The 27,637-nt window shown below is 42.7% G+C and overlaps 4 protein-coding genes across 4 annotated transcripts in view; 2 read left to right on the plus strand and 2 right to left on the minus strand.

The window, feature by feature from the left end:
• The window catches only part of LOC126562617 (peroxisomal targeting signal 2 receptor), a 491,929-nt gene that overhangs the window by 140,394 nt on the left and 323,898 nt on the right, over positions 1-27,637 (minus strand). The window lies entirely within an intron of this gene.
• Positions 1,993-3,129, minus strand: LOC126562487 (uncharacterized). Its single transcript, XM_050219005.1, has one exon. The coding sequence runs from the start codon at positions 3,117-3,119 to the stop codon at positions 2,010-2,012; it is 1,110 nt and encodes a 369-aa protein (XP_050074962.1). The 5' UTR covers positions 3,120-3,129; the 3' UTR covers positions 1,993-2,009.
• On the plus strand, positions 5,269-27,347 carry LOC126561481 (UDP-N-acetylglucosamine--peptide N-acetylglucosaminyltransferase 110 kDa subunit). The gene is made up of 8 exons (XM_050217654.1): positions 5,269-5,475; positions 6,397-6,592; positions 7,489-7,699; positions 7,866-8,049; positions 8,162-8,230; positions 13,726-13,922; positions 24,673-26,775; positions 27,083-27,347. The coding sequence occupies exons 1-8, from the start codon at positions 5,344-5,346 to the stop codon at positions 27,345-27,347; spliced, it is 3,357 nt and encodes a 1,118-aa protein (XP_050073611.1). The 5' UTR covers positions 5,269-5,343.
• LOC126562998 (peflin) overlaps positions 12,667-27,637 on the plus strand; it is a 34,597-nt gene continuing 19,626 nt past the window's right edge. The window contains exon 1 of the mRNA XM_050219606.1: positions 12,667-12,672. The gene's annotated coding sequence lies outside the window, so the exon portion shown is untranslated. The remainder of the gene's footprint in view (positions 12,673-27,637) is intronic.

Here is a 27,637-nt window from a genome sequence, read left to right on the forward strand (position 1 = left end):
TAAGTCACGTTCTAGGAGATTCGCTAATTTCCGTAGGAGAGAAGGTTGCCCTTGATCAACAACTGTTATCACGCATTTAACATAATTATACGCTGGGTGTGACTTTGGTTTTGTATTTCATGGCGGAATCTGGTAAATCCTGGATACTTGAACATTATATGGCTTGCCACAGCGAAAAATAAAACTACTCTGTTGCCGAGATCCCTTTGACGAGACTCCTAGAACCCTTTTTTCTCATAGGTTAACCTACCACAGTACTGCCGAGTGCATCTGTAGTCTTCTTCTCCGGCTGCTCTTAGCACCATGATTTTTTTAGTATCGGAGCGATGAAGAAATTGTTTATTCAAGACATTTTGTTGAAGATCACCTTCCCATACCAGTAATACAGCTTTTTGCTGCAGAGTTCCTTTTCAAAATTGTGGAGATCGTTGTGGCCGTCTGCTACAATTACCGTTACATGACGTCGAAGATCATGAAAGCGGTCTTCACAGCTTTCTACGCTCTGTCTTCCCTAAAAGAAGATGCTCACTTTCAGTCCATATTAAGGGTGATTTCTTTTAATATGTCGTACAGTATTTTACCATCTTTGCGAAGATTTGCAGCACGGTGAAGATCTAATAAATGATGTTAACCTATAACCTTTCTATTGACCTGCCATTACTGGCTCCCTTCCCTTGACGCTTTCTTCATTATAACTGTAGCTGGATAATCAACCTCAACCGTACTGCCCATTCGAATTCGGAATCCTTCAAACAGCAGGACAAAAAATGTAACACCATTTTTAACCTGGAATCATATGCTTCCTTTATTCAGTAAAACAATCATTACAAAATGAAGAACGATTTAATAAATTCGATCTACATATGTCCCCTTCTCCCTGGGCCTCTCTCTCTCTCTCTCTCACTCTCTCTCTCTCTCTCTCTCTCTCTCTCTACTTCTTTCCCGTTTCGTTTCCTTTCTTACAATATACATATTCATGCTTCTAAGCTGCGCACTTCGATTAGAAGAGAGACACGTTATTGGTTTACTACAGCACATAGTATGACTGGTGTGGCATATAAAAAACACGAGCGATAGGGTAAAATACAATCTTACAACTAAAGACAGAGAACAAAAAAATACCTCGTTAAATTGATAGTAGCAGTAGTAGTAGGGCAAAAATACACTTTCACTAGAGTTATTATTGATCGTGGGCAAAGATCGACGATAAATGGGTTATGAGGAGGACTGCAATTAAATGTGTGGGAAGGAAGGCTTATGCTACAGGATGCGGGATTCAACTTAAAAGGGATTTCCCATTAAAATTTCACCATTACCGTTTCACAAACGAGTAGCATTGGGTCGATGATAACGCGGACAAAGACTCACTCCTTCTTCCGTTCTCGTATGTCTTACCGGAAGTAACTTTAAACACGTGGGCACAACAAAACACACATATCACGTACGGCTCCTCCATATTAGGCATATAGACACTGGCGAAAGAAATTTGTTCAGAGCAGCAATTCTAAATAAAACGTATTTTGCTAACCGTTTCTATCACTATACAATTGCTTCACATTCAACCGTTTCCTGTCAGTCAAGTGGAGAAGTGTGAGTCCGTGTATCAAGGTAGAACATATGGTGATGGCGAGCCAATTTTAAACTAATTCATATTACCATTTTCCAAGAGTATGTATTGTTGACTAATTTAAACCTTATCTTTCTCCCACATTGCTTTGCATTTTGAGGAGCGAGCCTACGAATACAGGTAGTATTTCAAATTATTAGATTTGCTACGAGTAAATTTTAGTTTTCCTTTAATTTAAACTTCCACATTTGGCTGGCAAAGGTAACGGCCAGGACACGATAATGCTAACACCCAAAAAAGGAAAGTTAAATAAATGTACAGGACACCGACACGAAACGTAAAGAAAAAAATAAGTCCCCCTCGGAAGTTACTATGCGGGGACAGCAACCGACCAAACGAACCTATTTGTGTATGTGTATGGTAAGCCTCCTTTCTACCCTCTTTAGATGTACATCATCTCCGCCATGGTGGACATTTTCTTCGGGATGTAAACGAGCGTTTCGAAATAACTGGCCATCTCGTCGATCGTCACATCACAGGGCATAGCGTTAAGGCGTGCCTGCTGCGAACAGGACGCTGCAGCTGACGAGGAAGTGGATGATGCATTCGAGCCGCCATTCGAGACGAGCGCCGAGTTACCAACCCCAGACACAGCACCTGCTGAGGGCAGCGCGGGAAACAGTGAAGCCATGGCCAATCCATCGCTATCGATCGCAATCCCGCTACCCTGCGAGGAACCGCAGCGTGTACCGCTGCCCTTAAAGTTCACCTCCACACTGCTGCCGTCACTGTCCAGCGATGAGGTACTGTTGGATTTCTTTAGCTGCCGCTTCCGGTTGTGCCTTGCGTTGACCGTCGTTCGGCTAAGCTGCTGCCAGGTAAGTTCCGTCGTACGGAGCGCCCGGAAACTGTTGTGCGTGTAGTTAGGCACCTCCGTGTCCGTCGGCCGGTATGAGCTTGGACCCACCGAACTGCCGGCCCCACCCGACACAAGCGACAGTTCGTTGCACTGTGTAATCAGTAACCTAAAATCAAGCATATCATCACTAGCCTCGTTGCCGAAGCATTTGGTGAGATTGGTCTCCGAGAGGGATGGTTTTAGCAGTGTACCGGACGCAGTTCCACCCGCACCAGCCACCTTTCCGTCGTGCAGTTTGCGTAGATTCTGGTGCACACATTTGCCGATGTTACGCAGCATGGAGTCGCGTACGATCGTCTTTCGATCGGAACGATGCTTGTGCTTGAAGGTGGGCTGATTCCGGATGCTGTGCTCGAGATGCATCGATGCGCCATGATGTTTGGCATAATGCTGCCCAGTGGTCGCCGTGATGGGTGTCCGTTCGGCACCACACTCACAACGATTGCCGAAAATTTTCCTTATCAACTGGCGGTCTTTTGCGCGTGTTTCGCTTGCACTGTCCAGTTCCGCGCGAAAGGGATTCCTGCCGGGTATGGTCGTAGTTTTGCTGTTTGCCGACGGATCGGCGCGAAGTTGCCGGAACGTTTTGAGCGTATCTTCCAGCCGTAGCTGCTCATCTATTTCGGAAGCCATTACTGTTTGCTTTTCTCTTTGAAAGCTTGAAGGGGAAATATTTTATCAGTATATAGGGAAAAGCGTTGAATTAGGTGATGCAATTCTAATAACCCTTACCTTAAGGAGGTGATTAGTGGTAAAAGCAGCAATCTCTCACATTACCGTCAGTTGGTGTAACAATTTGGTTGCTTCGTTTGTTACTAGATGTTCTCTATTAAATTCTACTGAAACTGAAACGCCAATTTATTCTGTAAAAACACGGAAAGGAAATTATTACAAAACTTGCAGTTCGAGTTTCATTGCTGAATTGCTGAGTTTCATTGCTGATTTGCCCGTATCACGAACATGAGCAAAATATATGTTATGTAGGACGCACACGATCGTAGTTTAGCAACATGAGGCTTACAAATGAATAATTTATCATTATTGTCTGACCAATGCCTTGGCATTTTCTGAAACAACATTGTAAGCATTTTGCGCCATCAACCCTATCACTTCCGGCTAAGCGCAGCGAAAGAAGGAAGTGGAAATTTCCAGAAAAGGACTCACTGTGACCAGACTACTTTAGTGACCTTTTATGGGGTGATGCAGTAGCAACACACATTTCCGTTTCCCAACTGGATGTACCAGAAGTGTCCAAAGTTGTCCTTCAAGCGCACATGTAAACAATCGAGACAATAATAAAACAGGGAACCGAATTTTATGCGTTTTGCTTTCTGTTGCGATTTTTTTTTTTTTTTTTGTTGTTGGTTCCTTCCCCCACCACGCGCAAGCACGCACACCAGGCTGACTACGAATGGCAGCCCCGCTGTGTATGTACATACGTGACGTCAAACAGGAAGACGGCCTTCTCACGTTGCGTATGTGTTGGTGTATGTTTGTTTTTTCCCTACTTCTGCACTCGTTCTACTTTTGTCAGTGCCTGCTGGTGAAAAACAGAAATTTTCCATCGATGGCTTCACATTCTAATCCAAGCACACACATGCACTCATACATACACACACACAGGACTTACATAAGCTCGAGCGGAATTGTTTCGCAAAAGCGAAACGAAAAAAAAACTATCAATCAAAACTGGTTGCGCGCACTTTGATCGCCACAAGCACTGTGACATTCACCCCACGGTTCGGTTAAGGGTGGCACCATTTTACTGCGGATGACGGATTTCGTCAGAAAGAGTAAAAAAAGCCAACGCAATCCGCGCGCCGTGGAATGGAAAATCTTTACCCTGTAACGCAGGATGCGAAACAGGACAATGGATATGATGATGCTTTGTGCCTACCTGTTTTCTGGTACGGAAAAATACACACGACGTAGATATATTATTCACCCTCGCCTCTAAATGGCACGGATCTGTGATGAAAACAAACAACGCGCACACATTGGAACACTGTCGCACACACACTGTGGCGCATATGGAGCTTGTTTTTTTCTCTTCGCAGCCAATTACAGCGAGCGCGAGATTGTGATTCATCAAAAAAATATAACCACACGAATCGATGAACCTCCCAGTGACAGTTGGGACAGTGTTTCGTCGATTTGAACGGCGGTGTCGGAAAAATATTCCGACAACTTGAACTTTTTTATTTTTGTTCTTTTTCCATCCATAAATTGTAAAGAAGTGTTTGTTTTAATTTTTTACCATAATTTTAAATTAAAATACATTTTTTAACAGTTTAACTTATTTTCGAAGGAAAAATTGCCCGAAACGCGTTACCAACTCTCGGGCACAATTTGAAACTTTGCTGTTCCGACAGAGTTTACATCGTCCGGTTGTGAACGGGACGGATTGTTCATTGGGAAACTGTCTGCCCTGAATGCATCAAGTGTTTTTCCTCTTCGCTCGTGATTACCGACTCTGTACTTCGCTGGTTGATTGAGGTTGCTGTGGAAATAACTTGGAAACGGTCGTGCAAAACAGATCCATCCCCCGTCGAGAGAAATCGATTTTCAGTGAAATAGTAAATCCTTTGCGGCAATCCAGCTTTTAAAAGATAGAGCTATTAGGAAAGTGATATCATCTATGCCATCTGCGGACACTAATCAACGAATTGTACTTTGCAATTGAAGTTACGTAGGGACAGGCGACGAATTTAGAGCTCAATCGCAATAGTAACCCCATCTGAACGAGTGCGTACTGCTTTTGCGTGCGTATGCGTATAGGTATATGTGAAAGTGTAGTAGAGCTGTCTCACCCACCGAGTCGCCCCGTATCGAAAACGCGTGTCGTGGCAAAGAAACAATGTCCTCAGTGGAAAATGCAGAAAATGGCGTAGGAAAATATTCTTATCAGACTGTGTACTACATCATTACCAACAACAACAACAGTAACGGCACCGAAGGCGAATCAGATCAAGTGGAAAATTTACATGCGGTAAGAAAGGGGGAGTGTGAGTGGGGAGATGATGGGGAGAGGGATTTCGTCGAACGGGTCGGAAAGCAGTGAAGACACAAAAGAAGAGCAGGGACACCTTTCGTCAGCACTGATTGGTCAATAAAAATTGGCCCCCTTAGCTCTTTGTCCAAGGTGAAAGCGTACAGCGAGCGAGGTTTTGCAAGGTTGAATTGTATTTTTGTTGACGGCTTTTATAATAGTTAGAGGAATTACGCATTTTAGGAAGTTTTCCATCAAACGTTCTAGAACGATTGTCCGTTCATGAAATTCGATATGATGCGCGATAATAATGATGAAAAGTTCATTGCTCTTGATGGACGTGAAGTGACGTAGTGAGCAGTATAAACGCACACTCTCGCTGTTGCGCACTGCGCTTCGAAAACGCGACGGGGACTGGCGCTCAATGGGAAGGGAGCATAGCAAGTTTGTGTTCTATTGCTTCTGATGAGCATCGGCAAGAAAGAGAAAGCACCACCCTGATTAGAGCGGGACAGGTTGCTACTAATGGAATGGCAGCTGCGAGCGCATAGCTGGCAAAGCAACGGGTACGCGCTGACGACGATAATTCTTGAAAAAAGATGGCGATTAGTTGGTGTGGTGTTTGATTTGCAAACGCTCAGCATTAATAAAACGCAGCAAAAGGGTAAAAAACCGCTTTGTAAGCACGTACAGAGAGTTACATTACAATCAGTGGGCTGAAGCAGACGAAAAAGGTGTTAATCTCTTCTGGAGTGTGGAGTTTATATAACAAACCGATACTAACGACGAGCGATTTGCTCTCTGTTCTGTGCTTTTTTTTATTGGTTCCGTTCCGCTCCGTCGTCGTGGTGTGGTGTAAAATGTGGTAAATTGATCGAACCCCCATACCATTCATCGTCATCATCCGTTGGGATTGTACAGATAACTGCAGCTGTCGACAGTGAACTTACACGGAAGCGTCGCAAAATAGAAGCAATTAAGATGCAGGGACAAATGTCCGGAGCAGTACAAGCGCAAGGTGGATCGCCCCAGACTGCGGCCCTAGCAGCACAACAGCAGCAGCAGCAGCAAAGCATTGCGGTGAAAATGGATGCAGCGAATCAGCTGTCTTCTGCTGGTAAGTGTTGTGTGTGCGTGTGTAAAGTGTGTTCCTTTCCCTATCGAGAAGATTCCACCGTTTTGAATGTTTTTCGGTGTAGCGGTAGATATAGAGACACAACAAAAAAGACTCCCGGGACATTCACTCGGTCTGGTTTGTGGAGATTAATGGATTAGAAAACGAAATCAATTTGGACCGCGGCGCGCATAGTAGGGACTGTTGTTGGGATGTAAACATTTTTAACGTTAGGTAAACATATAATCTCTCCGTTATCAGGAAAGGATTTGCTTGCCTCATGAAAGGTTTAGCAATAGGAGGCAACACCAGAATTAATTTAAAAAAAACTGCATCTTTTTAAGGTTCTCCCTGGTTTTGTCCCTCAAGGACAGACCGCTGTCATACGACACAACGCGCATATTGATTTTCCTCAACAAACACACCCGGCGGTCACGCGCTTTCGATGTGTGGCTCTCTTTCACGCTAGCGCACCGATGCTCTTTCTTAGCACATCTATTGCTGCAGTTTTCTCGCCGTGCAACGTGACTACTCCCCGTACCGATAAAGCGATAGTACTGGTACTAAAATATTACAATGCACACTACCACGGGGCGCAAATGAAGCAGTAGAATGCTGGTTAGAAGTTCCATGTAATAGTCACGTTTATTGCACTTCCTCCCCCTGACATTCGCTAGACTCATCCACCTTTTGCGGGTTACAAGAGCAGAATATTTGCCTTTTTTTTTACAAATTTCCTCGTCCCCTGTGTGTGACCATGAAAAGAGAACATCTGGAGTTTATTTTAGCGACACTCACCGGCCAGCCTGTTTGTGCTATTATTGGAAAACGGAAACATCTTTTACTAAACTTTGTCTTTTTTTTTTTTGGTGTGTGTTCGTTTTACCACGTTTTTGCAGGACTGTTGGAGCTGGCACACCGAGAGTATCAGGCGGTTGATTACGAAAATGCCGAACGCCACTGCATGCAGCTGTGGCGCCAGGAAAGCAACAACACCGGCGTACTGCTGCTACTGTCGTCGATCCACTTCCAGTGCAGACGGTTGGACAAATCAGCACAATTTTCTACGCTGGCCATTAAACAAAATCCTCTGCTCGCCGAAGCGTACAGGTAAGGCGTGCCTGATAATGAGTGCGCATTGAGGCAACAAAGTAGTAGCTTGGACACTCTATAACATACTTTTGTAATTTTCTCTCTCTCTCTCTCTCTCTCTCTCTCTCTCTTCCTGGGGACGGTTTTGTTTTTCTTCGTGTGACATTTTCGTGCCCTTGCACAGCAATCTGGGCAATGTTTATAAGGAGCGCGGTCAGCTTCAGGAAGCCCTAGAAAACTACCGACATGCAGTGCGTCTGAAGCCCGATTTCATTGACGGGTATATCAACCTGGCCGCTGCATTAGTTGCAGCCCGTGACATGGAACAGGCAGTACAAGCGTACGTCACCGCTCTGCAATACAACCCGGTTAGTTGAGCGAATTTATTCGCTAAAGCTTGTGTGGAGCGTGGGTGTATGTGTTATCTTATAATGGAACCATATCATATCAACCGTTTGTTTCGTTCTTTTCTCTCATCAGGATCTGTACTGTGTGCGAAGTGATTTGGGAAATCTGTTGAAAGCACTTGGTCGGCTAGACGAAGCGAAGGTAAGTAATGTGCCTTTCTTCATCCAAAAGAGAAGAGAAAAGGTAGTCATTTTCATTATTCATTTTTCGTGTCATTGATTGTGTTGTGTGTGGCGATAGTTGTGTGTTGCTAACAGCTTTTGGAAGAAATTTCTCAAAGGAAGTATCTCCTATATGAATGACCATGCAAAAGATAATCTGTAGAGTGCAATTTTATAATTTCAAGATCAAGGTTAGATCTAACGTGTGGCTGATGTGAAATTATTATCAAATTAATATACATAAAAAATAGAGACACTTTAGCTAACTTTAAATTTGTGACAGATTGGAATTCAAACGGTTGAACCGGCCTTGTAAACCTGTAAATAATAAGAAAGTCAATCAAGGTGCAATAATCTGACAAACACACAACTATCGTCACGATTCATCCGTTATGTTTTTGGTCCATTCTTCAAACAACAACCTAAAAAAATAGAAAACGTCCAGAAAAACCATTTAAAATCGCATTAGCTCAATACCGACCGTCGTGTAGTATGTGTGTGGTTGTTGGTATGGTTGTGTTTATTACGCGCGGGTCATGATGGATGCTTCGAGTGGTCCGTTGGAAGACGGCGGAGTAGATGGAAGAAGAAACAAAAGAAACCAAATCTGATTGATCATATTACGATTCTTGCCCTAAACTATTTCAGCACGAGATGATGCCGCACGACCATAACTTTAGTTTATTATATTGCATGACGTGATGAGCGTTTCAATCGAATGGAGAGCTTTATGAATCGAATGCAAAAATTGCTCGACTGTAATACAGTTTTCGGCGCACAATCCAGCGTGTGCGATTGAAACGCTTACCACCATCAAACATTATTTTTTGTTGTATCAATACAAAAACAAAAAACAAAACGTGGAACCGGCCGATCAGAAATGGCAGCAAAAATTATGATAAAACGGTGCGTGTGTGCCGGGTGTAGCTGTTGCAGCAGTATTTCTACGCGCCGGTGGGGCAGCGGCATATCATCGCAATGATACGATAATTTAATAACCTTCTTCCGGGTCACCTGATCGCGGCAGGTAACGTAACATGTTGGATGCTCTAAGGACAAGAACTCTGCTATGGGATCTCTCGCATGCTCATGATGTTTTCTGGTGGAAGTGGCCATTTTTTTTGTACAACGAAGATTCCAATAGAATCGTGTTCTTGTCTTGCTAGTATCAAACACATGAATTCATACTTTCTATAGTATAAGATTTTTCTTTAGCATAACTCTCCAGAGACTGTAACAGATTTTTATTCTTAAGGAAATCGTTTCTTCCACTTTCTTAGTTGCAAGGCTTGACATTTTGAAAATAATGTTTTACAATATCTCCAGCATTTTTTGAAGCCTTGGAACTAGGACGCGGAATCGTTTGGACATGTGTTATATATGATGTAGATGTAGTCACTTTACTATTTATCTTGCAAACGGAGCATAAGCGCATATACAAATTTACCTATCAACACGTATAACATATGCAACGATATAAAATGTGCATCCACACGCCGTCTTCACGTATCCGCATCCCTGACAGTAATTCCGGTCGAAGCGATCAACGACTGTAGTTGTGCTGACTCATCAACAAATACCATATAAGTCTATTATATTTAGGCTACGTCCCTGGCTGCATTTTAATTTCTTTCTCTCTATTCTATTCACAATACCTGTATCTATGATCTATTTTTTCAAACTTCAATTGCAAACCCCTTATCACTGTTCGAAAATATCTTTGTTTCTAATCGTTATTATCTTAACGCAATTTGGCAATTGCAGTTTTGTGGAAAAATGTATTTGAGGTTTGCAATTGAAATGCGGTAGGATGTTATGAAAAAAAATCTAACCATTAAACAGCTACATATAGGCGGATAAACATTTACAGTAAAACATTTTATAGGAATCAATTTTTAGCGGACATTGATAATGGCAGGCAAAATCAGGTGGTTGCAGTCCAGTAATTGATGAAGCCAATGAAAAGGAAGGAGCACGGCAGACAGCATATGCAGAACCCGATCCCGTTTGACAGATTTTCTCTGAATATTGCATGTTAGCGTGTATTTCTTCTCTTATTAGTTTCTAGGATATTTCATCTCCCTTTTTCTGTGATGTATATTATTAAAGAAGGCTAAAACAATCTCTGTACAGATACCAGTAATGGATCGAGTTATAAGTGATTGTTTTGTTTTAGGCTTCTTTTGTCGTGATGTAAAATGAATCGATTGTATTAATATTGTCAACACGATTTTGTAGATCTAAGTTACAATCTATTCATTTTGCCGGCCTATAAAAACTTATTTTTAGTTAAATTGATACTATACATGATGATTTGCTATTTTTTTTGTATTTATAATTCTGTCCCCATAGCATTGTGACTAGAATTTTTGCATTTGGATTTTTAATTAAATATTTTGAATATATTTTTTTAACATTTTATTCAGGTTTGACACATCTTTATAATGGTAAGATGCTATTAAAGTTATTAAAATATTCTTACCTCTCTTAATTGATTATAGAAGGATCTGATTTGCTCATATGGGTGAAGTCCAATAATGGTGTATCTGAGAGAGCATACGTCAGTCACGTGTATTAAAAGCTTAGGATTTCCACCCGTTATTCGAAGGATAACGGAAGCTATCAACTTTGAAACTATTATTTGGAATACACCGTTTGTTCATCTTTTCATGTATACTTCAAATTTTACTCCCCCGTCAACATAGTCGTGAAATTCAAGACTTTCTAATCGCTAACCATGCTCAATTTAGCTTTTTTTTGTAAATTTAATTTGTTTTGAATTAAATAAAACCAAAGAGGAAAGGGTCTTAGTGGCCTTTCCAATCCAGTGATGAGAATATCCGTTCAAACGGTACAGTATTTTCTGGACAAGATTTGATTTAGTAAGTAAAAAAAACTCAATGTCAAACCCAAACCAAATGGGCCATGTGAAAAATACCCTTTCTATGGAGATCGTCATAACTCCCGTGAGCCTTCTCATACTTTATTGTGTAGTATAACTCAACATTTTTGAGTTATCTGTAGCAAGTTTTGTTGTAGGTTGAAGGTGCATTTTGTTGAATTATCCTTAGAAAACTGTTTTATTTTTCTGATGCATACGTTAACTCATAAAGATGTCGCATTTACTCCTAAAAAATGACATTTGACATGCTGTTCTAATAATGGCTCTGGTTTAGCCATGCTTAAGATACTTGAACTGAATCAAATGTAGATGATCGAACGAAGCATTATAGACCAAATTCGACAAAAAATACTAGTTACTGCCACTAATCCATGTTCCACTACTTCTAATTATCATATTGCTTGAGAAATATAAATTGTATATTCAAATGTATCATCATTCACTTCAACATCTACGCACGTCTTTTGTGTGATTTGCTTCAGGACATAATAGTAACACTAAAGTTGTAATGATTATACATTTGCCATCAATTCATATGTTAGCAATATGATAATGGCGAACGATACAAAACAAAGCAAAAAATCATCATGTATTTTAACGACTTCAACAGCTGTTCAATTTTCAGAGAAAATCTGTCAAACAACACACGTATATGTGTGTTGTTGGATTCTGCTGTGTTGATTAACTCCTAATATTCATCCTTTTACATTGCTTCACATTGCATTGCGCATAGGGCATTTACGAGCCGCCAACAATTTCACCCTTCGCCTCGCTGATCCAGCTAATGAATCTCGCTTGTATACAGTGTCCCCTTTACTCATTAGCTCATCCTCAACCACTGCCGACACAGACGCCACCGTCGTCCTTTTTTTTGCAGACAGCCTGGAAACAAATCAGCAATAACTGCCACACGCGCCTGCTGCTTCTTCTGCTCACGGCGGCAGACACCAAATGAGAAAATGTATAGAAAACAGAAAACAAACATCATATTTTCTTAGGCACATTTTGTAGCTGTTTAAAGGTTGTTTTTTTTTTATTTCTACAACATCCTGCCGCGCGTTCCAAAACAACCGGACTTGTCGTCACACGATTTCCATTCACACATTTGCTCTTTGAGCATGCGACAGTTCTCGTGTGTACCGGTTTAGTGGGTTTTGGTTGATATTATGGTGTGTGCATTTTTGCATACGCGCGCGCCCGTTTCTGTGTATTTCTTCCATCCAACTTCTTTCTTCCGGCCGCGTGTGCACTTTTGGCGAATGTGCTTAAAAGAAAAGTTGAAGTCGGCGGGCCACTTCATTTACCAGTAGGAAGCAAAACAGCAAGGGACGAGCGACCGTATTCAGCGGCAGATTTGCAGTAGCGCGCCGAAGCAATCAAGCAGTGTCGCCGTATTCGTATATGCTCTAAATCAACCGAAAAACCATTCAGTTTTTCAGCGGCTCTTGGCGCAGACCTGGTGATGATGATCGGGCGTCGACCGGTTACACCGAAGGGAGGGCGGAGATACGTGCGTGCGTGTGGAACTATGCACTCAAACACTAGAGAAAAAGAATATGAATCAGTTACACTCTTTGAGTTTATAAAGGAAGTCTGCGAGGGCGAAAATAAGAGCGCATTTTGCACATGCGGGAAACCGTGACTACTGATGGAATGAGGGAGAGGGAGAGAGAGAACTAGAAAGTGGTTGCAATTGTATCCCGAGCTTACGGCGATGCTAGATTAGCTGGTATATAAAATGAGCTTATGTATGGAATTTTGCGATCTTTGTCGAATGAGCGATACCACAGTAAGGGAAACAATTAGCACAAAAAATCTGCTTGTAATAAATATATTTTTGCCATTCGTTTAAGTTAACAACAATCAAATTTTGAAAGGATCTTGGCCAATGACTTATGTCATGTGGAAGAAATTTATAAGTTCCTAACCATTCATACCAAGAAGCTATCTCCGGCCTTTATGTTGCGACCACTTTCTACTCTCACTTCCCATTTTTCTAAAAAGCACTAGTTTTCTGTTATTTTTTTCCCATAGTTTTTTTTTGTTTTTGGTTATTTATTTTGAAAAAAAAGTTGTTTTAGTCACCATTACAAGTATATTCATTATAATTTGTTCATTAAAAGCAATATATTGTACGCTCTCCACCACACCAAACCCCGTTTTGGTTCATGTTCATGAGTAAAAACAACAACCAAAAGAGAAGACGGATATGATCCATAAATCGTTTCAATAACACATTAAATGTTTAGACCGAAGCCGCCCGAAGTACTAATCTATTTTTCCTATGTCTTTTCTTTTTCTCATTCTTTTTTGATACCTCTCTATCGTATTACCCACCTTACTACTGAAACATGTTTGAAAATGAACCAAATCAAAAAATTTGTGCACACTTTTTGTTGTTACTTGTTTTATTTTTTAATTAATAACGAACACACACTCACACAATTTAAAAATCCTCGCAAAATCCATTCCAAAACTGCTGCACCACACGCATATTCTACCGGGGGGCCTGGTTGGCGTATGTGTGTCGTGTCGGTGTTTTATTACACGATTTGATACGGTTGTGTGTATAGGCATGCTATCTGAAAGCCATCGAAACTAGACCAGACTTTGCGGTCGCCTGGAGCAATCTCGGTTGTGTCTTCAATGCGCAGGGTGAGATATGGCTGGCGATACATCACTTCGAGAAAGCGGTTGCGCTCGACCCGAACTTCCTCGATGCCTACATCAATCTGGGCAACGTGCTGAAGGAAGCCCGCATCTTCGACAGGTGAGTGTTTTGCATATTGAGTGTCCCGGTATCATAATTATATTAAAGAGATTCCGTATTAGATGGGTCATGTTTCTGCTGTGATGCAAAGGTTCCCTTCTTTCGTGGTGATGCTCCCTTCTTCAATTCTAATTAACCGATGTTTTCAACGAGATATGCATCTGGGTGTACATATATAAATAGCGCATGTCGATATTATCATCTCTCGTTCAGTGGAGTTTGCAACTCGACAGAAATATCACATCTCCCCTATATCGGATGATGGTGTGGTCTTAAAAATAAAACTCACCGCCACATGAGTAAAGTTTTTCAGCCGTTCCGTCAGATTCGTGTATGTTGCACGCCAGGCACACGCATCTGTGTAACTCTTAAGCAAGGACATTGCATTTTATTTTGATGTGGTACGGCACGCATCGATAATTTAAAACAGGCATGTCAAACATACAGGCCAGCAAGCCCTTTCAAATTGAACAGCAACAGCATTTTAACAAAAAAGTTTTCCAATAGACATTTTCGAACATTCACCGTTGACTTGGCGATTTTGTTGAAGCATATCATCAAATGTATCTTTGCAAATTATCACGAAGATATCCAACAATTTCGCCCGCTGGATGGTCCAAGGTAGGGTTGTGATTCGAGGAGAAATTTTCGCAACATGGTTCGTATATTCGCGGAAACTGGTCGCGCTCAATATCTCCCGATCAAATAGCCCTTTCACAAGAGTTTATTCTCTCGTAAACTTAACTTTGGGATAAATTTTGAGTCTTGACATTGCAGGTTACATCAGCACCGATATAAAATCCAATTGTTCCAAGAGCTCAAGCTTAGCTTTGAATTAAGTTTCCTCAAAGCTCAACGATTAAGTTTTGAAGCAGTTGCAAACAATCCTCAAATTAGCTCGAAAAACTTTCTTAAATGATGAGACCCTTACCTGGATGACCGGGTACGTGCATAAGTGAAATAGTTTATCTTCGGCCAAGGCCAATGTGGACGACATTTATCTAGTGGCTGTATTCATAAATGCTTTAGTAGAAATTCATTATTTGTTGAGCATTTTAGACCGAAATCGTTATCGATTCATTCACATGAAAAGTGCCACATAGTTCCCGAAGCAAATTATAATTCGCTTCAAAGATTTTCTTTTTTTTTTTTGGGATGATAGTTGTCTTTTGCGTCCATTAGCGTCGCTCATTTTGATGCGCCCCGTGCAACAAAATGAGTTTGACTTCACTGATACAGAGCTCCCTCTTTTCGAGAGGTGGATCATCACTCGTTATGCTGTCTGACGTTGTTTCTGTTTAGTATTTTATTTTTGTGGTGTGTAGGGTATGCATTAGAAGACAAATGTGTATTTTAAATTGATTTCTCACGTGACCTGGATCCGTTTAGGATCAACTAGAGAGATATGGTGAAGCAGAATAGAAATGATAAACATACACACACACAGCATGACTACCAGGTTTCACATCGATTAACAATAGAATGGAATCAAGCGGGAGACGATCCATTTTTAATAATGTTTTATCTTTCAAGTACGATCAGGAACCACCAGGTACATAGGTCGCGCGTATTACAGTCAGGTTGGGATAGTTGTATTGCATGTCCCTGTTTGTCTAGATAGAAGCACTTGTCTGTCTGTGGATGTATGTATAGCAAAGTGCAGTTATTATCCTTCATTTCTGTCATTGCATAATTTAGTTAGTTATCGTGCACCGCTGTCATATATGCCACATGGTTCGATTACAGTCTCGCTGGATGAATTTAGTGGTGTTCTGTTTTGATTGCGATATTGCACTTAAACAGACCACACGCTCTATCGAAACGCAGTATATACATTGTAAAAAAGGAAACCTCAAAAGTAGTGTGATCCTATTTTTCGATTCGATTCTCTGAACCGTGCTAGTTATTGGAGGAGGATTGCATTTTTTTTCTTCGTAGAATTACCAGCAGTCAGTAGCAGAAAGAGATCGGAAGGGCTTCATGTTTTTATCTAACATGCTTCAATAATCTCTCAACCATGCACGAAATGAATGAAAAAGGGAACAGAGTATCAAATGAATGGAGCGCGGGTGCGAACACACACCGACACGGGGAGAAAAACAATTCCTTCCAACTTGGAAACAGCAATTCCCTCTTCACCTGTTTGTAAAGATAATCCATATCGCGATCCGTTTAGAATCATAACCAAATGGCGCGCGGGGCACACTGTGAAAGGGTGGCCGCTTACCGGTGAGATTCCTTTTCCTCCCTCTGAATATTTCACGCTTCTGCGATTCGGTTCAACTCACCCGTTCAAGTGCCCATTTTCTGCCACGGCGCATCGACGAGGCCATGGCAGAAGTTGGCAAATTTTGCTATGATGTATTCGTCATCGTCGCGATGGTTTCTAAAGAGGCTGGGAGAGTCCTTTTGCCGCTCCCCCTCTCCCCGTTGTCTCTACAAAACCCGGTGAGCACGACCGACTGTATTCTCTTCAGCAGCTCGGAGTTCTTGCTTCTGAAGTGCTGCTGCTGCTTATAGGCAACTTCCATATTTGCCGGTTACTAATGGCAGGTAAAGCAATACACAACGGTAGCGCAAAGAGTGTTTTAACGGTAGGTTTGGAAAACTCTTGAAAAATTGCACTCAATTTTTATTTCATGTATCCCGCTGGGGTTTTTTTTTGCGTTTCAGAGCAGCGTAGCACCCAAGAAGTACGCCTTGCTATTCAGATTGGCGCGAATGAAAAGCTCTTGCGATCAACAGTGGGCGGGTAGAGAAGGGGGACTACGTGTCTCCTACGCGGTGTTCTACCAAACGCAGGAAGTAGTAGTATAACACGCGGCCAGAATTCGAGAGAAATTGTACGGTACAAATGAGAGCATTTGATGAGAGAAACAGAGAACCAGTATGGGACGTAAGGAAAATGGTTCACGAGAGAAAAGCTGAAAAAAAGGATGATAGTTGTCTTTTGCGTCCATTAGCGTCGCTCATTTTGATGCGCCCCGTGCAACAAAATGAGTTTGACTTCACTGATACAGAGCTCCCTCTTTTCGAGAGGTGGATCATCACTCGTTATGCTGTCTGACGTTGTTTCTGTTTAGTATTTTATTTTTGTGGTGTGTAGGGTATGCATTAGAAGACAAATGTGTATTTTAAATTGATTTCTCACGTGACCTGGATCCGTTTAGGATCAACTAGAGAGATATGGTGAAGCAGAATAGAAATGATAAACATACACACACACAGCATGACTACCAGGTTTCACATCGATTAACAATAGAATGGAATCAAGCGGGAGACGATCCATTTTTAATAATGTTTTATCTTTCAAGTACGATCAGGAACCACCAGGTACATAGGTCGCGCGTATTACAGTCAGGTTGGGATAGTTGTATTGCATGTCCCTGTTTGTCTAGATAGAAGCACTTGTCTGTCTGTGGATGTATGTATAGCAAAGTGCAGTTATTATCCTTCATTTCTGTCATTGCATAATTTAGTTAGTTATCGTGCACCGCTGTCATATATGCCACATGGTTCGATTACAGTCTCGCTGGATGAATTTAGTGGTGTTCTGTTTTGATTGCGATATTGCACTTAAACAGACCACACGCTCTATCGAAACGCAGTATATACATTGTAAAAAAGGAAACCTCAAAAGTAGTGTGATCCTATTTTTCGATTCGATTCTCTGAACCGTGCTAGTTATTGGAGGAGGATTGCATTTTTTTTCTTCGTAGAATTACCAGCAGTCAGTAGCAGAAAGAGATCGGAAGGGCTTCATGTTTTTATCTAACATGCTTCAATAATCTCTCAACCATGCACGAAATGAATGAAAAAGGGAACAGAGTATCAAATGAATGGAGCGCGGGTGCGAACACACACCGACACGGGGAGAAAAACAATTCCTTCCAACTTGGAAACAGCAATTCCCTCTTCACCTGTTTGTAAAGATAATCCATATCGCGATCCGTTTAGAATCATAACCAAATGGCGCGCGGGGCACACTGTGAAAGGGTGGCCGCTTACCGGTGAGATTCCTTTTCCTCCCTCTGAATATTTCACGCTTCTGCGATTCGGTTCAACTCACCCGTTCAAGTGCCCATTTTCTGCCACGGCGCATCGACGAGGCCATGGCAGAAGTTGGCAAATTTTGCTATGATGTATTCGTCATCGTCGCGATGGTTTCTAAAGAGGCTGGGAGAGTCCTTTTGCCGCTCCCCCTCTCCCCGTTGTCTCTACAAAACCCGGTGAGCACGACCGACTGTATTCTCTTCAGCAGCTCGGAGTTCTTGCTTCTGAAGTGCTGCTGCTGCTTATAGGCAACTTCCATATTTGCCGGTTACTAATGGCAGGTAAAGCAATACACAACGGTAGCGCAAAGAGTGTTTTAACGGTAGGTTTGGAAAACTCTTGAAAAATTGCACTCAATTTTTATTTCATGTATCCCGCTGGGGTTTTTTTTTGCGTTTCAGAGCAGCGTAGCACCCAAGAAGTACGCCTTGCTATTCAGATTGGCGCGAATGAAAAGCTCTTGCGATCAACAGTGGGCGGGTAGAGAAGGGGGACTACGTGTCTCCTACGCGGTGTTCTACCAAACGCAGGAAGTAGTAGTATAACACGCGGCCAGAATTCGAGAGAAATTGTACGGTACAAATGAGAGCATTTGATGAGAGAAACAGAGAACCAGTATGGGACGTAAGGAAAATGGTTCACGAGAGAAAAGCATGTCCTTTTTTCCTAAAGGGATATACAGCTCTCTGTGCCCTTAACATATCAACAGCGACGACTTGCACAGTGTCGATTCGGTTGATGCCGGAAAAGGTTGCGACCGGTCGCTCGTGTGTCAGTCACCGCGCGTACAGTCATCCTTAACGTACATTCAAATTCGGATCCCTTGCCCAAGTTCGCTTGTTCGTTCGTGTACCGGTTTGGAGCGTAACTTCGAATTAATCATTACGAAAGTGATAAATAATTGGGCGAACGATTGGTTATGGCAGCGGCTGTCATCTGGCTGTCGTGTGTTCATACACAACTCCAACGACATCCCAAAACTGAAGTCATTTTTTTCTGTTGCAATTGTAACACGAAATGCGTGTTCTCGCCTATAAAGTAAAGTATTATTTACCTTCCAACCGTGCGACGGGGCATGGTTAATCGTCATTGGACGAGCCGCGAGTGCAAACATTGGGAAAGCTGTTTTTTGGAAGTCAGTATTAGACACGGAGACTAGTAGAGACGTGTCGTTGTGTGTTGCGTTTAATGAAGCACGTGTCAAGGCTAGATCGTTATTTGATTAAAATGGCTACCTAACAGGAGGAACGCGAAAAATGATCTAGTGAAGTTTAAGTAATGTAATTTCAATTGAAATTGTAAATAATGTAACTCGCCAATTTGCCTGATGTTCAACAGTGAAATAATCGCCGAGATTTTTTGGTATTGAGATGCTGACTGTTCAAAACGTCCTCACGCGATTGGGTACATGCATTTTGGTGGTCGCGTTTTACGATCGTTACGTTTGACGGCTCTTTCGTGAAAATATAGTGTGATTTACGAGACTATTCAGTTGCATCGCACTGTGTTTTCTGTGTGTACCCATACCATGTGCGCTATAAACATGTGTCCTGCTTGTTAGAAGTTGTACCGTTGCCAAACTCTCTTGCCAATCAATTAATTTTCATTTTGACATAATTTTCCACACGTACCCATCATAATCTTCTCGAACGGAAATTGTTCTAATTTTAAAAATTCGACTGCATTGCACACCTCTCGATAGCAAAGAAAAGAGGTTAGAAAGCACCCATATTTGGTGACGCCTAATGATTTTAATTGACCGCCTAATGACCGGTTGGAAATTCAAACCGATAACCGTCACACACTGTCAGAACTGTCAGTGTAACTGTTGGGCAGACGACACAACCCATAACCACACGTTAGGACTAAAACGACAGCAATTTAGATTTCGTTTCCTGTTCTTTGTCATTCCGTGCAAAAAGATGTCAAAATGCCCTTCATTGTTTAACTTCACTTTAACTGGTAATCAGATAAGACTATTTTAGTAAGCCAGGTATATCTGCTCTAGTGATAGCGGAATGAACGCTGAATAGTAAATCTTTTGTCAGTAATACAGAGCTATCCAGATTGAAGTCTCGGTATTGGTCGATCGCGGGTAGGGTAGTCCTTTGGTGGAGCGTCTCTTTAATTGGATCATCATCAGTAGAGAGATACGAGCAGGTGCTGTTGTTTGCATGGCAAATTTAATTGCACGGCTAGGGTAAATATGCCCCCAACGACGGAGGAGAAGAGGTTCCTCCTGTGACAAAGCGTTGACACTGAACCTGCTGACATTTAATTTATTGATAGAAAAAAGGACGAGAAAGGAACAAGCAGGCGACCAAAAAGGGCATGTAATTCTTTACCTGTGTTAGGAAGATTTGTATCTTATTTTAGCCCCTGGAACTTTCCTGGAAAGATATCGGAGTAAGTTTTGTGTGCTCGTCGATTCAATCAAAAGCACAACCGAAGGAAATTACAATTGGTTCGATGAAGGTTAGAAATGAAGCGTTTTATTGTAAGCTAGTGTGATGAGTCAGAAGGTCGACCACACCAGTAGGAGGACGACCGACGGTAAGCAGGAGCAGTTGATTTATTTGTTTCGTTATGGGTGTGAGCCTCCTGGGAAATGATGTTGCGGTTGCGGTGTCCACTTTGACATTTTGCGTGTATGTGTGTTCGCCTGTCATGTCCTATTTTAATACACCATCTGGACATGTGTATGCAGAAGTTTTAATGCATGTCGGCTGTATCCATTTGCCAGGTATATTGAGAATGGTTGCCAAATAATCAACATCTACCAGGGAAAACTATGTCAACAAGATTTAACAGCAAGGAACACTCTCTAACAAAAATCCTCAGGAATTGACCAAACGGGAACGGCATAAGCTGCCAATTCGCGCGGGTGTGTGATGCAAACGAACTGTTAAATTGGGATGCTAGTTTACATGCGAATTCTATTTCTCATTTGTGTACCTACAGCCCTGCCAGAACTGTTTCGCTTAAAGGGTGGCGAAATATTTAATTGAGAGGTCGACCTGTAGTATTATTATCTCGAGAGTGAAAAGTGGAACGAACAGATCCGGTGCAAACAGAATTAACCTCTTCTATCCCATTAAAATTACCATCGGTTGACGATATGCTGGTAAACGGTGCAGCTCGGTAGTAACGCCCGTACCTAGCAGTAAGCCTTCTGCCCCGGTCTATAGTGACCTCCTCAAGTGTCAAGTAGCAACGATGGATTATCAGTGCATTGTAATTTACACCATTGTGCGGATAACGCCGTACCATCCGTACAATTCCCTGTCGGAGCTGAAAGCGAGCCAGGAAGGATGTTTGGATTGGATTAAGTTCTACATCAAAAGGTTAGCAATACTTCGAGCGCGCCATGGAAGGACCATATGGGGAGAAGCGCTATTGAGCCTATTATATGAAACCACCCTGCGACGAATGTGTTTGTTTGTATGTGCCAGGAATGTGAAAACAAAAATCGTCCTACGCCGCCACCCAAACTTAAGATAAAATAATAATAATGCCGATGATGTTTATGTTCTCTGTGCCCAACGGTGAAATGGATTTCGTGTTTTTTTTTTCATCTGTAGGCGAAATTTAAGCTTCGTCATCAAGATGTTGCGTTGGCATGAAGAATGGAATAGATAGCCTAAGCTGTTTATATGTGAACGATCGAATGTTCTATGTCCATGTCGCCTATTCGCGCCCACTAGGATTTTAATCCTTACTCCTTGGGCGGGAGAGGTTTTCTTGGTTTGTAATAGGGATGGCAAGTATGGAGTGGATTCATAAATCCACTCCGACTCCGTCGTATAAAAACTGGAAATAACTCCGGATGAATGTGGAGTGATCTCCAATTTTAACTCCGGAATTAACTGCAGATTACTCCCGGATCAGTTCGAAGTCAACTGTGGATATTACTTCGGACTCAAATCCGAACTCGAACTCGCTGTTGATTCTGGCATCTCTGTACTCAACAAAAAACTATTTCTACTGTAACACAACCTTTGTACATTTTGAACTTGTTTTAACGCTTTACAAAAAAACCGACAAAAAAGACCCAAGAAAACATCCGAACAACAGAACCCGACTTATAGTTCAACGCTCGAAAATCACCTCCTCTTTCCCGACCGTTCATAATTTCGAAGTTAACTCCGGAATGTCTCGGATTTCGAGTTTGGGAAAAATGAGGATTTACCCATCGCTAGTGCGTATCCTTTTCATACCGCCCAAGGGAGTGCGTGATCTTTACGAGCCACTTTTTAGTAGATTGTGATGTTCCTAGCATGAAGTAAAATCATCTTCTTCATACGGATGATCTTTAGGAAGGCCTCTTCAACGAACAACTTTCAATGCAATTTTATTTGCGTTAATTTGCACGTGCCACTTTTCTTGTGGTGCTCAACTTTTTTTGTTCTACATATTTTTATATCTTTGCCTCTTCGCCCTGTCACGTATTGCCCCGTTTCTGTGTACGATATGATGGGAGGATGGTGGTGTGGTGCGCTCCAGCTTACTCTTCATTCGCTTCTGTCTTTAACATCCTAGACTCTCGGCTCAACGATGCATTTCAATGAAGAGTTTTGAGGATGCTATTTATTTGCTTCAACGTGGCGTATGTGTGTAGGTTTATTAGGGTGATGGCCTGTTGTCGCATGTGCGTTTTCTGCGAATCACATCATTCAACAATAGTCACGCACAAAACATGTCTCAAGACTCTTCTCCAGATTCCAATTTCTATTCATAGCAGAGTCGAGAAGCCTTACCGCTACTATCCCATATTCCAAGGGACAACTTATAACGGATGCCAATCTGTCTTCTTTTTTTCTGCTCCTCGCTGAAGTGATGAAGTGATTGTACTTGGGAATTTTATTTTAGCTTTTTTGTGAATACGTTGTAATTTGTGTAGCTTAGCTTTCAATATACTTAAAGCGAGAAGCCCCCATGATGGTTTGCTCTGTAAAATTCATTGAATTATGAATAACCGTTCCGAGCTCGATTAAGGATGTATAATCTTAACGCGTATACCTTTGTTAGCTTACTCTTCTCAACGCTCGTCATTATTTACAGTTTAATAGGCTTTTGGAAATCGTTTTGCCTTGCCTCTGGTGCGAACAGAATCGTCCCCAGCGGCGGCCACATGGTTGCCGTTGTCTCCCATCTTGTAGGTCGTTGTCGCTGCAAAAGCAGATCGAAGTTGGGACGCGCTTGCTAAAAATAATCTTATTGATGTAATGGAATTTATTAAACTTCCTGTCGTCCCCACCAACGACAGTAAAACGATGGCTAGAGGGTGTAGTCTAGGAGGGAGTTGGTAGAGGAGCAGCACCGGTTGATCTGTATCGACCCATCATCACGAAGGAGGGAATCTAGTCGACGTGTTGGTGTTGTCAGGTGAAGGATCCTTCCCGCCCGACAGGAGAGGATGGTAGAAATTGAAAACTGATTCTTAGCATTTGAAACTCGTCCGCTTTCCGCGAGTGTAGTAGTGTCCTGCGTGTCGCGTCCCGCAACATCAACTTGAGTGTGTCGGGGACGTCCGTTCGTGCACATAATCCTTCTAATCCTGTTACGACGGAGCGTTTTGTGAAAGCCGTTTTCAATTTATTCCACTTTTATGTTCCGCTCAATTGCGGAACTTGCGACCGAAACCAACCAGTCTCTGTGTGTGTGTGTGTGCGCGCGTTTGTGTAAGCATGCCTTTTTTGCGTGTTGCGTGGATGGTACATGGAACATGAGCACAGAACCCGGGTGGGGTCCTTTTTTAAAGGGAACGGAAAACGGTAGCTCCAAATTGAAATGAACGAATGTGTCAGTTCATCCCTTCCTAGGTGGAGACATTTTTGAAGGGCTCTTTTACTTTTTTACCCTGAACACGGTAAATGATTTCTCTCCCCGTAAAAGGGATTTCGGGTTTTGCGGGTGGGCCTGTGTGAAGTGTGACCGGTTATTGTTGCGTTGCGAAAGCAATCCCAGATAAATTAGGCACATCGTTGGTTTTGCGTGGAGGAGTGTGGGCCTTTTTTAAAGACTCGACACGCTAAGAAAGTTTCACTTTAGCATTTGTGCGTGAAACATACAAGAAAAAGCCTCAGTATAGTGTACTACAGGGTAGAATCGTACAAATGATACACTTTATTGATGTATAAAAATTAAAAGCTTTAATTTGATTTCTTTCGATTCGATTTAAATAACATCTATTAGTACTAAACTTGCATTTCACCTAATTTATGTCTATTCATTTGATAATGGCCCGTAGACGCTTTTGGAAATTTTGGAACAGGCCACACGCACAACTTCATACGACATTTCGTTCCACATCTTAAACAACCAACAAGAGTTCGGACAGCCAGTTTTTTGTCCGAGGTAATCTTTGGAACAACCTTGCCGGTCTCCTCGTGTCGCTTCATGATCCGGTATAGGAATAATCGACTTAAATTGAGATGATAGGCAGCGCAGCTGATGAAATTAATCTGAATGTTTGTCAAACCTTGCTAAAGTAAAATTTTGACTTATTCGCGACTTGAATCCATCATTGTTTACTAGAAAACTGAACTGCTGCCACTGTATATTGGATTGAATCGCTTATAAAATAATACTAAAGCCGCATGAAATTCAGAATATTGATTAAGACATTTAAATTATATTGTAAAAATCGTTACTATAACTGTTTTTTTCCTCGTTTTATTTTCTTCAAACTTTATAGAGCCGTCGCAGCATATCTTCGCGCCCTAAACCTATCGCCCAACAATGCAGTTGTGCATGGAAATTTGGCCTGCGTATACTACGAGCAGGGACTCATCGATCTGGCGATCGATACGTACCGGCGTGCGATCGATTTACAGCCCAACTTCCCCGACGCGTACTGCAATCTGGCAAACGCGTTGAAGGAAAAGGGCCAGGTAAAGGAGGCAGAAGAATGTTACAACATTGCCCTGCGGCTCTGCCCCAACCATGCCGATTCACTCAACAATCTGGCCAACATCAAGCGCGAACAGGGTTACATCGAAGAAGCTACCCGGCTGTACCTGAAAGCGCTTGAGGTGTTCCCAGAGTTTGCGGCCGCACACTCGAACCTTGCCTCGGTGCTACAGCAGCAGGGCAAGCTAAATGAGGCACTTCTCCACTACAAGGAAGCAATTCGTATCCAGCCCACGTTCGCCGATGCGTACTCCAACATGGGCAACACGCTGAAGGAGATGCAGGATGTGGCCGGTGCACTCCAGTGCTATACGCGCGCCATCCAAATCAATCCAGCGTTTGCCGATGCTCACAGCAATTTGGCTAGCATTCACAAGGATTCGGGCAACATTCCGGAGGCTATTCAATCGTACCGGACGGCACTGAAGCTGAAGCCCGATTTCCCGGACGCATACTGTAATCTGGCCCACTGTTTGCAGATCGTTTGTGACTGGACCGATTATGAGGCACGCATGAAGAAGCTGGTGGCGATCGTTGCCGATCAGTTGGATAAGAATCGGCTACCGTCGGTTCATCCGCATCACTCCATGTTGTACCCGTTGTCACACGAGTTCCGCAAAACGATCGCTGCCCGGCATGCGAACTTGTGTCTGGAAAAGATTAACGTTTTGCACAAACCACCGTACAAGTTTGGTCGCGAGCTTAATGGTAGACTTCGCATCGGATACGTAAGCAGCGATTTTGGCAACCATCCGACATCGCATTTGATGCAATCAATTCCCGGTTTGCACGATCGCAAACGGGTGGAAATTTTCTGTTACGCACTCAGCCCCGACGATGGTACAACGTTCCGTGGGAAGATAAGCCGGGAAGCGGAACACTTCATCGACTTGTCGCAAACGCCGTGCAATGGAAAGGCGGCTGATCGTATCCACGCGGACGGTATCCACATCTTGGTCAACATGAACGGCTACACGAAGGGTGCTCGGAATGAAATCTTTGCCCTACGCCCCGCACCGGTACAGGTGATGTGGCTCGGATATCCTGGCACGAGTGGTGCCTCGTTTATGGATTACATCGTGACCGATGCGGTCACATCGCCGCTAGCACTGGAAGCACAGTACAGTGAAAAGTTAGCGTACATGCCACACACTTACTTCATCGGCGATCATCGGCAAATGTTCCCACATCTAAAGGAACGCGTCATTGTCAGCAACAAAACGCAGAGTAATTCGCTAGCGGACAATGTTGCCGTAATCAATGCGACCGATTTGTCCCCTCTGGTCGAAAGTACCGATGTGAAAACAGTCCGAGAGGTAGTGCTCGCGAACAAACCGGTCGAAATCCAGCACAAGGTAGCGGAGCTGCCAACAACGACACCGATCGAAACGATGATTGCATCCGGACAGGTGCAAACATCGCTCAACGGTGTAGTGGTGCAGAATGGGCTGGCGACAACGCAGACAAACAACAAGGCCGCAACCGGTGAGGAAGTGCCGCAGAACATTGTCGTCACCACGAGACAACAGTACGGCCTGCCGGACGATGCGATCGTGTACTGTAACTTCAATCAGCTGTACAAAATCGATCCACTAACGTTACAGTCTTGGGTAACGATTTTAAAACACGTGCCCAATTCGGTACTTTGGCTGCTCCGTTTCCCGGCCGTCGGTGAGGCGAACATTCAGGCCACTGCCCAACAGTTGGGTATTTCGGCGGGACGTATCATCTTCTCGAATGTTGCCGCGAAGGAGGAACATGTGCGGCGTGGTCAGCTAGCGGACGTTTGCCTAGATACGCCGCTCTGCAATGGACACACGACATCGATGGATGTGCTGTGGACCGGAACGCCGGTGGTAACGCTTCCCGCCGAAACATTGGCATCGAGGTAAGAGAAAAAAAGCCGGTTTGGTTGAACTTTTAATCTGGAATTCATGGTATCTCGAAGTTTTTTGGTTACGAATGCCCATATGTTTGTTCTTGTTGTTGGAACAAAAATATCCAGGAACACGTAAAAAAAACTCGGGACGGGAACAAAAATGGATGGGAATGACTCAAAAACCCTCCTTTTAGGAGGGTTTTTGAGTTATGAAGAAAATATTAAGACAAACGGCAAAAAACCATACTACAGTGTTCAAAATTGCTGGAATACCGTGTACTTATCCTTTGTGCTTTATTCTCATTTTTGTCCATAGAGTTGCCGCATCACAGCTGGCAACGCTCGGCTGTCCGGAGCTGATTGCCGAATCCCGCCAGGAGTATCAGGACATCGCCATTAAGCTTGGCACCGACCGAGAGTATCTGAAGGCGATCCGGGCGAAGGTGTGGGTAGCTCGCTGTGAAAGTCCACTTTTCGATTGCAAACAGTACGCACAGGGATTGGAAACGTTGTTCTACAAAATGTGGGAACGATTTGCGCGCGGCGAACGGCCCGATCATATTTCGGCGAACGAGAAGTAAATTTGTGCGCGCTCCTTTGCATAGAATGAGAGAAAAAGAGGAAACAGTAGAAAAAGGCGAACACAGAACACAGTAGGAAAAGGCGAAATCGTTGCTAAATGATAAGGATACTTTTTCCATACTTTATTTCTTTTTGCCTCATCTTAGTGTTTTTTAAAGCATTACACTCACGATAATGAATGGGTGAATGTGAGAGAAGAATTACTAGTGTACGTTTAGTGTGTGCGGTTTGTGGTCATTTTTTTCTTAGTCGAAAGGATTTTGTTGTTAATTATTTAAGATTCTTCCTA

Source organism: Anopheles maculipalpis, chromosome 3RL, assembly GCF_943734695.1.
Source record: "Anopheles maculipalpis chromosome 3RL, idAnoMacuDA_375_x, whole genome shotgun sequence".
Lineage (NCBI taxonomy): Eukaryota > Metazoa > Arthropoda > Insecta > Diptera > Culicidae > Anopheles > Anopheles maculipalpis.